At 39.2% G+C, this 13,413-nt stretch overlaps 1 protein-coding gene across 1 annotated transcript in view; it reads left to right on the forward strand.

Moving 5' to 3' along the window:
• The window catches only part of PITPNM3 (PITPNM family member 3), a 62,208-nt gene that overhangs the window by 5,184 nt on the left and 43,611 nt on the right, over positions 1–13,413 (forward strand). The window contains 2 exon segments of the mRNA XM_032707417.1: positions 3,397–3,492; positions 6,730–6,837. Coding sequence (XP_032563308.1) covers positions 3,397–3,492; positions 6,730–6,837 — 204 coding nt within the window.

The raw sequence follows: 13,413 nt of genomic DNA on the forward strand, positions 1-13,413 counted from the left end.
TGCAGTCTGACTTGCCTTCAGCCGGAAGTGCGAGTGTCACATAATAGAACATGGGACTATTTCTGTACCAATTTTCAGTCAAGTAAGATCCTGGCTATTTTGCTGCTTATCACAAGAGGATGCAGCTGATCATATCTGTGGCTCTCACCCTCACGGAAGCTGTTCTGTACAGGATAAAGGTTTCAGTTGTGCTCCTTACTTATACATCTTAGGGTAAGGAAATCAATATCTATCGTGGGTAAATTGGCTAATGAACATATTGCAAATCTAAACGTCTTACTTTAAATGATTGTTTTTCAACAACATTCAGAAGTGGCTTTGTATAAATTGCTAATTAATGGCAGCTACTGTGAGGTTGGGGTATATTGTGGAGTATGGTGAATCACAAACCCCAGTCTAGCATATCCATGATGGATATGCTATGGAATAGTACACATGTAGGATTATTGTTTTCTTTAGGTCCTGCAGGAGTTGTCCTTCGGGTAGATACAATAACATCAGGCACAGAAAAAAATAAAGTATGAAAAAAATTAGTACAGGGAAAAAAAAAGAGAGTTTTTCCACCATTGCATTTCACTCATGCATCATAGTGCCTCATCTCATGTCACCAGCTCACTGATGCAACAAAGTACCAGTGAAATTCCAGCTGTTCTTTGTTGAAGAAGAAAAAGCAAGACTTTCTTAACAGAAGAAAATCACTGATTGTAATCATAATTACAGCAGTAGCCTAACTAGAGCATTCAGCTTCTGTGCATGGTGCTGAGGATGCTCTGCTCCTGTCCTCTCTGCAGTTGTTGCTGTGGCTGTGTGCTCAGGGCCAGCCCCTGCAGCTCCCTCTGTCACAGGTGACTGTCACAACATGCAGTTCTGTGCAGAGAGCAGCTTAGGTAGGAAACTTCACTTCTGCTTCTTCTGGAAGGGAAGCACCTGTGCATTTCTGTGGACTCTCCTTCTGCCTCTTGGAAGTGTTCCCCTTGTATCCTACTGTCCATCTGCTGTACTGCCCCAGCGACCTGTGGGGAACTGCTGTATGTGCTTCTACTGTTGTGACTCTCTCCTTAGTGGTTTCGGTTAAAAGTATTTCTTCATGCGGTCCCCTTCTATCATCAGAAATTGTGATACTGAACAACTGAAATTAAATTAAACAGCTGAAATTAAATGAAAGTTGCTACCCTGGGTGCAAAAATTGCTGACATCTGGCTGCTAAGAATCAGCTGACTGATCTGATAAAGAGTAAGTTCACTGCCATAGAAGCCTCAAGTGTCATTACCAAGGAGTTTGCCTGCGTTTCAAAGTTGGGCAAGTCTTTTCATTCTCTGGAAAAAATTATAAAATAAAATATGCAGCAGTTGACACTGTAAATCAAATCAGTGAGTCCAGGCAATGTCAGTGTCTAATGCAATCAGGAAATGTTAATAGAGTCTTCTGAAGGTGTCTAATGCTAATCTACTGGCACAAAACAAAGCAGACTCTACAAGGACCAATGTATTAGGGCAGTGCAATGCAGTCCAGCCAGCAAATCCATGTAGATGTGGAGAGCTGCAGCAGTGAGATCACACAGATTTGTGCTGCTGACTGTGGATATGTTTAAGCTGCTTCTAAATCTAGAAGCGTTCCTAGTGCAAATAATAATAAAACTGATGCTTCCAAGGGCTTTTCTCATAGCCAGAATTTATGCCTGGATATTTGTGACACTTTTCCCTGTCCTGTTACATTGTGCATCGAACTCCAAGGTCCCTGGAACCATGAGCTTGTTTGGGAGGGGACAGTACTTTTACTGATTTCCAGCCAGGCTAGTGGCAGTTTTTCACCAGGGAGTTGCTGTTTGTTTTGGAGTACTTTTGAAGTCTTTACAATTTTAGATTTATATTTCCTTCCTTTCCTTCCCTCCCTCCCTCCGCCTCACACCTTCCCTCCCTTCCATCTTATGCTTTTGCAATTTTGGAATGCCTTCTCTTCCAAGCATTGACCCAAAGCAGACTTGTCTTCATTAGAAGTTCAGATAAGTGTTCTTTCTACCACTGTTTTGAAGACTGTAGTGATACATTTTAGGATAGATATGTATCTGAATGGAGGGACAGGAAGGTGTTGCTTGGTGAGGAATAATTCAGTGTACTGTTTCCTATGATTAGTAAAAGTTTTCAGAAATCTGTAACAGTAAGTGCAGTGGTCGGTATTCATTCTCCAGTAGCTGCCAGATACCATTGGACACATTCCCAACACGCACCGTACTCTTGTAATGAATACTGACTCCTTAATAACCAATTTTTTTTTACCCTATTAAGATACTATTACTGATTTTTATTTTTACTCTCTTCTTGGCCAGCTAAAATCTGCTTCTTCTTACCACTCTTCACTTATATTTCTGATTAATTCAGCTATAGGTGGAATAAATGAAGAACAAAAGGCTGTAGACCTAGTGGCATGTTTTCCACAGAATAGTTTAGAAGGTGCATCCTCTGCTTGAGTTGCTATTTTACTAATGAGAGAAGAAGAATGTTTTTGTGGCCAGGGGCTCTGGATGTTAGATTCAGAGCTGATGGCGTCATTTGCAGAAATGAATAAAACCAAGGACACTGTTTAGGTGGGTAGTGAGTGTCCTTTCTACAGTAGCGTTGTTAGGGGTATGGTGGATTTGATGCCTGGTTCCCCACTAATTGTGGGGAGGCTTTGTTGTTAATAGAAGGAATATATTTCACTACTACTTTCTATTGTTGGGTTGCTGTAGATGTAAAGAGAACTTGTACAGTTAGGCAAGTCTGGTTTACTAATTACAAATTAGTTTGAGTATGATAATCTGTTGGGACCATCTACGCTGTCATCACTATATCTGTTACTGTACTCATTCTAAGGCGGTTTTGCCTTCCTGTCTGCTGTCAAGTGGAAGCTTCAGTGAAAGCCCCAGGCTCCAGCACCACAAAACTCCCTGATGAAAACAGCTCAGTGAGTGAGAATTGAGTAGTTTGTCTGCAAATCTGTGAGCTAAATAGGATGACACTTCTTTTAGGAGTGAAACTGAATTTAAATGGAGATACTGCCATGTCCTGGGGAAATGCTGCTTCATGCCTTAGAAACAATATGCAGTTTGAGTGTTGGAATGGAACAGCCAGATGAATTCAACAGGGAAGAATTTATCTTTTGAAGTCGCTGCATTAGCTGAAAGCAATAGACTTATCTTTAACGAGAACTTGTTTTAATCACTCTTGTTAGGTGGAAGTATTTTTGTGCCATCCTGAGAGCTCTGGCTGGGTGACTATTGAGGTTAAAGTTTGTGTGATGACCAAAATGATCCTCCTGAACCATGTACACAAACTGGTCGTTAGTGTGTGGGGTGGTTGTTTTTTCCTGGAGCGGAGGCGAGCGTTCTCTTGGGTTAACGTGAGTCTCTCTTTCCAGCTGGCCCCTGCCGCTTTGGTGGCGCCCAGCGGCACATGCAGAGCGTCCTCAGGGACTCCGTGGAGAGCTCCGATGATGAATTCTTCGATGCACGAGGTCAGTGCACGTTTTTGTCCTCCCCTTCCCATTTTTTTCCCCAATTTTGCAGCAAGTAACTGAGCTCCTTTGGAGGTGCGCTGAGAGCATTTTCCTCATCTGACAAAAAAACCCCATCAGATCTTCTCTTCAGAATTTATGAATGGGCCTAAATTTGCAGGAGTTGGATGAGGTGCTGGGGTGCATGAGCAAGCTGCCCTGAACTGAGTCTTATGTCAGAAGCAGCAAGACTGCACCAGCCCAGACCTTATGGAGTCTTTTCGGTCCAGCTCCTTCCCAGATCAGGCAGTGTATGATGTTACAACTGGAGTTCACAGTTCACTTGTTCACAGTTTCTGATGAAGGCCATGAGTGTCTGTGTTACTGATGGACAACTTTTAAGACCAATGGCTTAGGTTTTCCATTCTGTCAAAATTTTCCCTGGGCAGACTGAGACCTCTGCTTGTTCAAGGAGCGATAATCTGAGTGCTTGCGGATTTAATCACAGAATATTCTGAGTTAAAAAGGACCACAAGGATCATCAAGTCCAACTCTTAAGTGAATGGGCCATATGGGGATCTAACCCATGACCTTGGCATTATTAGCAACACGCTCTGACCAACTGAGGTACCTGCAGCACTCCTGACATCCCCTGTGAGATCCTGAATCTGGACATGCTCTGTAACACGCCATCAGATTCTGCTGATGTCTAAGTGCAAAAACGTTTGCATAACTAAGATTGTCATTCAGTTTCTCCCTCTGGTGATATTTGTGGTGCAGAGAGAAAATCCCCTCCATTCCCCACATTCTGTTCCTCTTGAATGAGGCCTATTTCTGAGCAAATTAGTTTTATTTTATAGGACCACATTGGCTTCTGTCTCATTTCTGTGTGCTGATTTGGTGTCTGGAGATGCACGGTGGATTTGCGAATGGCAGTTGGTGTTTTTAAGGCAGTATTTGGCACTGAAGGTCTGCTGTCTTGAAGTGAACTTCGGTTTTCAGCATGTTGTAATTTTCTTTGTGCGTGGAATTGTTGCAAGAATGGTTGATGACCAGTTCTTGTGTTTTCATGCTGACACAAGCTTGTGTGAAAATTCAGCATTATATCAGGAGCTTTTTAGTTAATTTAAAAATGCAGAGGGTGGGAGGTAGGCAGTGAAAGTCAAACAGCTTTGTGGGGGCATCAGCTTTGTGCTCTGAGTGGTTTGGAAGCTGTGCATCAGCTTCACTGATAACTGACTGATTTATTTCTGCAAAGCTGAATTTGTAATATTATTTTCCTAAACAAGCTGTTTTTCCAGAGACATAACTAATATTAATCAGATTATTACTGTGTATTATTCAAAGTACAGGTTTGGATCCAGGATGCCTTGACTTCAGTTTATCTGCCAGTGATGGTGTCTGTCTGATGGTGAACCACTTATTTTCCAATTTCCTTTTTGCCTTCTGTAGTTATAAAACTTATGGCAAATTTAAACTTGAAATGCAAGCTGCTCACATTTTTTATCACCATCCTCTCCAGTAGGCAACAGCCTCAATTAAACAAGGGAAGAAAACTTTTCAAAATAAAACTGAATTTGAAAACTTGGCACCAAATTTTGGCCTTTCCTAGAACGTTACAACTGTCCATTGAAATTGGGCAGGTCTAAATGACAATAGATACTGGAATAATGTTTTTTAAGAAAGTCAAATGATTTGTGTTTGGTTGATCAGATATAGCAAGATAAATCTGTTTGATCTAGTTTATTCAGGAAGTCTGGAGAAATGATTTAATGGATTCTGCTGCCTCTAGAATCAGTGAAATGATTGTGGACTTCACATTCTTTCAGAAACATGCTTGTATCATCTTGATTTACCAGAGTTAGAAATGAATACCTGGCTCTACAGGTATACTACAGCCTCTGTGCAGAAAGAGATGCAATTGTTCTTTTTAACTTAATTTGAAAGGATGTCCTGTGGTAGTTTCTTCATTTATTGCCTGTATTAATACGGTATGTATTCAGTTCAGAGCCTTTTTGAAGTCTGGGACATGAGACATTCCTCAAATACTGTTTTTAATTACCTGTTTCTACATAACTAGATTTACAGTAACTACTCTGTTGGCATAAAGGGTTCTGTATCTGAGAATCAAGAAGCAATCCACAGAAAAATAAAGAAACAAGTGACCAAAAATGGTAATAAATTCAAGATTTTTTTTTTTTTTTTTTTAAATTGTAGGGAGGCTGAGGCACAAAAGCCTGACTACATGTTATCTGATGTCACAATGCCAGCTCGTGCCCAGCCTGAAATGAGCTCAGATCTGCTCTTCTGAGCTGGGAATTAGCAATCCATCTCTGTTTGAAGAGAGCTCTGAGCTCTGTGTGTGTGCATGCACGGGTCTGTGTTTCAGAAAATACATTGCTGAACACTGATTATTTTATCCTTGTTCTGAACCAAACAGCTGTCTTATCTGAAACAGGCTTTTAGCACAGGGATGTTCCAGCTGTCTGCACAGAGAGAGGAAAGAAATATGGATAGTATATAAGCTCATTTGTCCCTTGTAATCTTTATTGTCAGTGGGTAGGCACACAGACACTGCAGCTGGTACTCAGATGATCCTTCATTATTATGGGAATGTGAATTGTCATAGATACAAAGCTGATGTGGATGTGTAACTGAGATTTTGGGGGAGAGGCTGCGTGTGGCGTATGTGTGTAGATACATATTTTATTTGCTTTTTTAAACCATAAGAATGGTGGCTTGTGTTTTGGAGGCAAACCAAAAATCTCCAGTATTGTGTCATTTCTCATGAAAATTCATGCCCTTGAAATCCATCTCAGTCTGTGGAAGTCTCTTTGCGCTGAGAGAACCAGTCCCATTCTTGAAAAGTCTTAAACTGTGTGTCCACTCTGCCCTCTGCTCTGCCTTTTGAATGTTCTTAAAATGAAAAAAAAGAAACAAAACCAACCAGCCACTCAAACACTCAAATTGATTATTATAAACTTTAGTTTTAAGTGACTGCTCAAGGTAAGAAAAAAAATCGGTCCTCTCTTTTCCATTGTTTTCCTGCACACAGTATATGAAGCATACAGTTTTGCTGTAGAGCATATGAGTAGGTAAAAAGCTTTCCTGGAGAGTCCTGCATATGGTACCCTGTTATCTATTCCCATTAGGGGCTATGCTGAGTGTTTATTTCTGTCTCAATTACTGGTTCTCACCCTGTCTTTTTTCTGTTGTTTGTCACAGCAATTTATTCTGTTCTCCTTTCTTCTCCTACAGAAGAGATGGTGGAAGGAAAAAGTGCCATTCTTATAGGCATGAGCCAGTGGAACTCAAATGACCTTGTTGAGCAGATAGAAACAATTGGGAAGCTGGAAGAAAATCAAGGTAATGTTTATCTTGCATTACGTATTTAGAGTTAATAAGAAAATCTGACTACTGAAGCAGTTAGTTGTCAGATATTACATAAATACTCTACTGAAATGTCATTTTACAGCATTCCATAGTTAAAAGATTTACATAGACGTGTAAGTAGCATTTTAGTGCTGAGAAATGAGTTGCAAAGATCTCTTTCAGGAGGAAACTTTGATGGGCCAGGTAATAAGAATTTATTGGCTTCAGTGGGAAATCACTGTTGGACTCAGCTCAACAACTTTGAGATAGATTACAAGACTAAAACTTATTTTTGAATGTATCCTTGTATTCAACATATGATAAACTTGTCATTGGGTTATTTTGCTCCTTGAAGTCAGCAAATTGTTTTCTGGAATTTCTGTAAGGACACCTTCAGGTGTATTTACAGCCAGTTGTATGTTAATATTTATGTAACTGTGTGCCACTGAAATGAATGGGAAATGGGCACTGATACATCAGTAAGAATCTGGGACCTAGGGCAAAGACCTAAGCAGTTTTAATTGTTACTTTGGCTCCTAAATTGCCTAGTTGTTTGAAGATTAAAACTACCTTGTTGACTTCAGGAAAAAAGCATAACTTCTCCATCGGTGGCATGGGACTCAGGCATAATGGTGCTTGTTAATTAATCTGGCTTTTAAAAGAATTTTATGTACTTGGCCATTTAGGAGGTTTCTCTTTATGGATTTGCTACATGTAGTCAGTCCTGAAAATAGCTATGAACAAGTCTATTTTAGTATACAGGTATATAAAAGTAATATTTATCTGAGTTATGAACTTCTTATTATCTATCATAAGAATTATGTATTTTAATAATATGTAAGTGACAGGTAGACACAATTCATGCAGGTTATTTACAGTTGTTAAATAGGTAATTATAGAAGAAAAACTGGTTAGTTTTGCATTTGCTTTTAGCGTGATATCAAGGCTTCACTTATGTTGCTGGGTAACTTAATCAGAGATTTAGTAGCAATTTTTTAGATATAGCATAGATTACCTGTTGTAATGATGGCATTTTCTCTGCTACAGAGTAGCAAGAAAAATTAATACAGTGTTGCATCAGTTATGAGTTAGTCTTCTAAATAACTTGTCAAAACCCATCTATCCTCATATTCTTGCAGAGATTACTTCTTCCAGAGCTGGCAAAGGTTTAGAGTCCTTTTTTTTTTCATTTTAGCACCGTTTGCATGAGGGTGATTTTGTTTGGTTTTTTTTCACGGTGCCCTTTGTGTTGGGCACTGAGGAGAGAGTTGTAACAGACTGCTTTTAAGAGTTTCTGCTGTTCCGACACAAGGGTGATGAAAGGATCGTTGTTTGCATTATGCAGTCGAATATCTGCAGAAAAGAGAATGTGAGACCTGGGGTTGCATGGGAGATCTGTGCAGAAACAAATGAAGCAGTCCTCTGAGTTACACTCCATTCCTCCTCCTACACAGGGTTTCTGGTTTGGTTTAAGCTAATTCTCTGGGATATTTTGCAAAAGAAAGAATTTTCATCCGTTGTTTTCCTTTGTTTCATTTCTGTTCACACACACTTGTGAAAAACTTTGAAACCAATGTACCTGACCCAAAGCAGCCGGTGAACTGACCCGTGCAAAGATGTATTTACATTCTCATGCTGCAAGTGGCTTTTGGGTTACAGTTCATTGTGCTGAGTTGGACTGTTCTTAATAGAAACATCAGGCAAGGACTGAAGTTGGTGAGAACTGGGCTAGCACAAGTCTGAGCCAATGTTACATATACTATATCTTGTTAAGCCAGAATGTGATTTCACTGTTTCAGCAATGAAAAAGAAAGTGGAGTTCTGGCTGTAATATGCACTCACATTTAGAATCTTCACTGCTGCACCCCTGCTAAATACATCAGATTTCTAAATAGGCAAGGCAATGCATTTCCTTCTTTCCTCTACCACCTTATACTTACAGATTCAGTCCTGTTGATTAGCTACGTACTGGTTTATTCCCTCCCCCATACACATGCTCATTTGTCTCTTCATGGAATTATCTGACAAATACTGATCAGTCGTATCACACTGTTGTTAGTGCAGATAATTGTACCGTGCTTTTGTTATAGCTTAACAAGACTGAATAGTGTTACTGATTAGCAATTTTAGAAAAGTCTGTGATTAGCAACATCATATACAAACAAAAAAGGCGAGGAGGACATTGGAAGGAAGACTGTCTTCTGTACCACAGTAAAAAGATATTTTAGCCTTAGCCCAGTTGTTTATTGTAAAAACTTAAAAGTTCAGCTAAAGCTGGATTCTCTTTTTGGTTTCTTTTCCAAGGGTACTTCACTTGTTCCATGAAAAGATGTGAGGAGTATGGTTTGCAGATTTAAGGAAACTCCCTCCCCGTCTAGATTTACTTGGGGCTCTCAGAGAATGATGAGTTCATTGGTGTTGGTTCCAGAGAGCTTTGGTACAATTCAGCCAGTCTCTAGGGCCAGTGATTTTGCTATGTACCTGTGCAGAGAGCAGAGCACTGGTTCTTTTTCATGGTTTGATAAGTTGATTAATAAAGCACATTATTATGGACTCTTTCAACAAGTGAAGATGTATGAGAAGATGGAGTATGCTCTGGGCAGAGCCAAATACCCACTGGATGCTTTTTATTTAAGTAATGCTACTGTTCCAGTGTGAGAGAGAAGATCTTCAGGAACTTTATAAATTACAAGTATGTAATTTAGGTTGATGATTGATTCTCAGTAAGTACGACTGAGAGCACTTGTCCAGTGCAACCTTTCTTATCAGAGGTAGATATAAGTATTTGGGAGAAAATTGGAGCAGAGTGTAAATTTATTTGAGTTTTCACTTCAGCAAATAACAAACAGCAATCAAGCTGAATTAAAAATTTGTACAGCTGCATAAATTATGTTGATGCAGATGCCTTTTTTGTTGTAGAACAAAAGCTTTTTTACACATCATAACCATACATTTAAATTCACTCCTAATGCAAAGTATCTGTCCATTACATTAAGGAAAATTGCATGTACTAAGCACCAGGGACAAATTCAGCCTACTGGATTTCAGTGCTTTGCATATCCTCCAGCTATCTTGAGATCATATCCTTATTTTAAATATATATTTTTAGTGTTTGTGAGGTTGAAGGTGTTGGTTTGTTTCTGTACTCCTGACAAAAGCAGCTGGCATTTTCTGGATCGTGCCATAGACAAAACTGCTGTGCATAAGTTTGTGCAAGCTACATTGCGACTCCAGACCTCTTTTTTTTTACCTGATCTGATAAAATACACAAGCTTTAAAGTTTTTCTTGTGCTGAGTTTCTCGTCTGTGGCTGCCTGGTTTTCTGCCTGTCTTCAGTGAGCCAACAGCTATTGCTGGACAGCTCCAATTCTTGACCATTTTACCAGAAACATTGGGACAAACTATATTTCATTACAGTTGCTGAATATAATGTCATTACAATTGTTAAGTTTGCAAAACTTAAGATTTCAGAATTTAGCAAATGCCAAGCTTGAGATCTTAATGCAATCTTTATCAATCTCCTTTGTCTATTTGCCCCAACACACTGGTTTTAATTACTCAGTAGTGTGATAGGAATGGATTGTGTATGTGACAGGTTTGCTTACTGTCCTTGACGTGTAGAAAGAGAGGTTTTGTCTTTAGCAATGGAGAAATCCTGAATGAAAGTTTGTCTGGCAGTAAATAGAAAGTACTTGTACATCTTTCTTGTCTGTGAAGAGTTTTTTCCTATGAAAGCTTCCCTTAAAAATTTAGAGATATGAGGATGATCTTCAGAAAAATGGATGTGTGAGTAGGAAGGTTGAAATGCTTTGTTTTAGATTAAGTATTAAAATTACAGTAGCAGGATATTTGCAGTAATATGAATTTGTGGGGTAGTTGAGGGAAAATAGGTAATTGGCGTGGTTTTGTTTGGTTTTTATTTCTTCTAAGGAAAAGAAATATGCATCTTTGTGACAGAACTAGATAGTATCTGAAAATTGGTGTGTGCAATTTCTGATATTTTTGACTGTGTATTCTTGCTCAACTTGTGGTTCACAGGAGCACATAATTTCTGTCTTTCACCAGAAGATGTACTTAAACATAGAATGATTAGAGTTGGAGGGGAGCTTAAAGTCCATTCTTCTTGGCCTTCCTTTTGTTGCTGTTGAATTTGTAGAAAGCATTTTTTGTTGTTTTTTACAGCAGTAGCCAAACTAAGTTCTAGTTGGGCTTTGGCCCCGTGCATAACCTCACAACAGCCTTGTAGTCCTCCCGAGTTGCTTGCCCCTTCTTCCAAGGTGATGTGCTCTCCTTTTTGCTCGAAGTTCAAGCCAAAGCTCTTTGATCAGCTGGACTGGTTGTCTTCCCTGCTGGCAAGGCCTGCCTTTTCCAAAATATAAACATTATGAAACCCCCCACATGCACACACAAAAAAAGTGAAGCAGGCAACCCCCCAGTGAATCTTGACTGTTTCTTTGGTTTGAAACTTAATTTGTTAAAAAAAAGGAGGAGGTATGCGGTATTTTTGTAGAAAATAATGTAAACAAGCAAGCAAACAAATAACAATGTAATGCTGTAATAACCTTGCCACAAATGATGACTATTGATTTAATACACATTAATTAAATTTTAAGAGCCATTAGTCATTTTTTCAGCAATATGCTACTATTTAACTCTGCAAGTTCAGCTAATTGAATTAAAATGTTTCAAATGAGGATGAATTCTCAGGTAGGCAATTGACAAAATGCAGTTTGATTTTTCATTGTTTAAAACATAACTGACTGTAAAATGTATGTGAAATTCACTTTTCCTGTGCTTCGTATGCCACACATACAGACTGATGGATTGCTTTACTGGTAACCAGCAAAATAGATGGACATGATCAGCTTTCACAACTGGAAATTTTCATATGAGGTGAGTGAAAGGCCTTTCTTGGTCCCCTTGCACAAGACTAGGTTACACAGATCTTTTCATCTTTTAATGAATCGACTGTCTATGTGGAAAATAGTGCTAATGATAGTATTACTTTCTTTCTGGGACTCATTTGAATTGTTGATTTAGATTAAACTTTTATTCTTCTCATCCACCCCATCATAGGATAGTGGTTTGAAGCTGGGAGGTGCTTACTGTTGGGCAAGTTGTGTTGAGTCTGTGTATGAAAATCCGCAGTTCCTGCCCTTTCTGTACCTCCTAGGACTGAACTATTCAATTTCTCCCAATTTTTTTTTTTTTTTTTTAAATGAGAAGTTTTGTGTTACACAGTAGACCATAAAATGCTGTTGAATTTGTGGCATGCACTATGACTCCCCACCATTCCAGCTATTCCTTGTAACTCCCCTTTAAAAAATACTTCCTGAGATTTTAAGTACAGCAGGTGCATACCTGAGTGATGATTTTTTTTTTTGCAGTCTGATATCATATCTTTTGGATCTCATCTTTCCCATGTAGTTAAGGGGGAATAAAAGGCTGGTTTATATGTGAAGCAGCCTGTTTTTGAGAGGTGTCAGGGGCAATTTCCTGTTGATTCCCTCAACTGCTCTGTCTGTTCTCCTGTCATGATATCCACAAGGCACTGAACAGAACTGGAAGACTAGAATAACATTTTTGGTTAAGGTTAAGATTAAGTTTAATATACATCTGTAGAGTAAACTAATTTAAATAAAATTGTAGAATATCTCAAGTTGGAAGGGACCCATAAGGATCAAGTCCAACTCCCTGCTCCTCACAGGACTACCTAAAACTAAACCATATGACTACATGGCAGGGGGTTGGAACTCCATGATCTTCAAGGTCCCTTCCAAACCAACCCATTCTATGATTCTATTGTTCTATGACTAAGAGCACCATACAGTTATACTATTGTATTTCACACTAATTTGAAACAAGCATTATTACAGCACTTTTATGCTTCCAGGAAATGTGTAGCAGACATCCTGTGATTGCAGCACTTTTTGACACCAGTACGTTGTGATCCTTGGCAAAGACTACTGTAAAGAGTTACCCTACTGAATAAACTGGACTTACAGCAGTAAAAGGGAAAGCAGAGTCTATCCTAGTAGCTTTTAGCAGAGACTTACTTCATAGAAGGGTTGATCAGCCGTTGTCTGCTTCCACACTGTACACTGGGCACTCTTTGGTGCTGACATTGCATTTCCAAAGCCTTAGGATTCACACTAGCTTTTGTTGATCTACTTGGAATTCATGTTTTCTGTTGTCTTGTGTGCAGAAGGCTGCTATAAAGACTTAAGTTGATGACAGTGTTTCTCCTTCTGTTTTGAGAGAGTTTGGTTTGGTTTTGAGTGGACTGTGCACAAGGACCAGCTTTTCAGAGTGCACTAAGCTCCCAAAAATTGTCCTGGGCATTCAAGAGCATTAAGCGGGTACGAAAATGTATTTGTGCTTGTCCCAGACCTCTTGAACCTCTGGTTAGGCTAAAGTAATGCACAAAGTAAGACAATAGCAGTCAGAAGGGTAGGATACACTGACAGCTGCTGCAGAGATTTACTCTGGTCTCACCCTGTAGTGGAAGGTGGAGGAAAGCAAAGGAGAAAGTAATTGCTCTTTTATTATTTTTTAGGGCATAAACAGTTT

Source organism: Chiroxiphia lanceolata, chromosome 20 (assembly GCF_009829145.1).
Source record: "Chiroxiphia lanceolata isolate bChiLan1 chromosome 20, bChiLan1.pri, whole genome shotgun sequence".
In the NCBI taxonomy this organism is placed as follows: domain Eukaryota; kingdom Metazoa; phylum Chordata; class Aves; order Passeriformes; family Pipridae; genus Chiroxiphia; species Chiroxiphia lanceolata.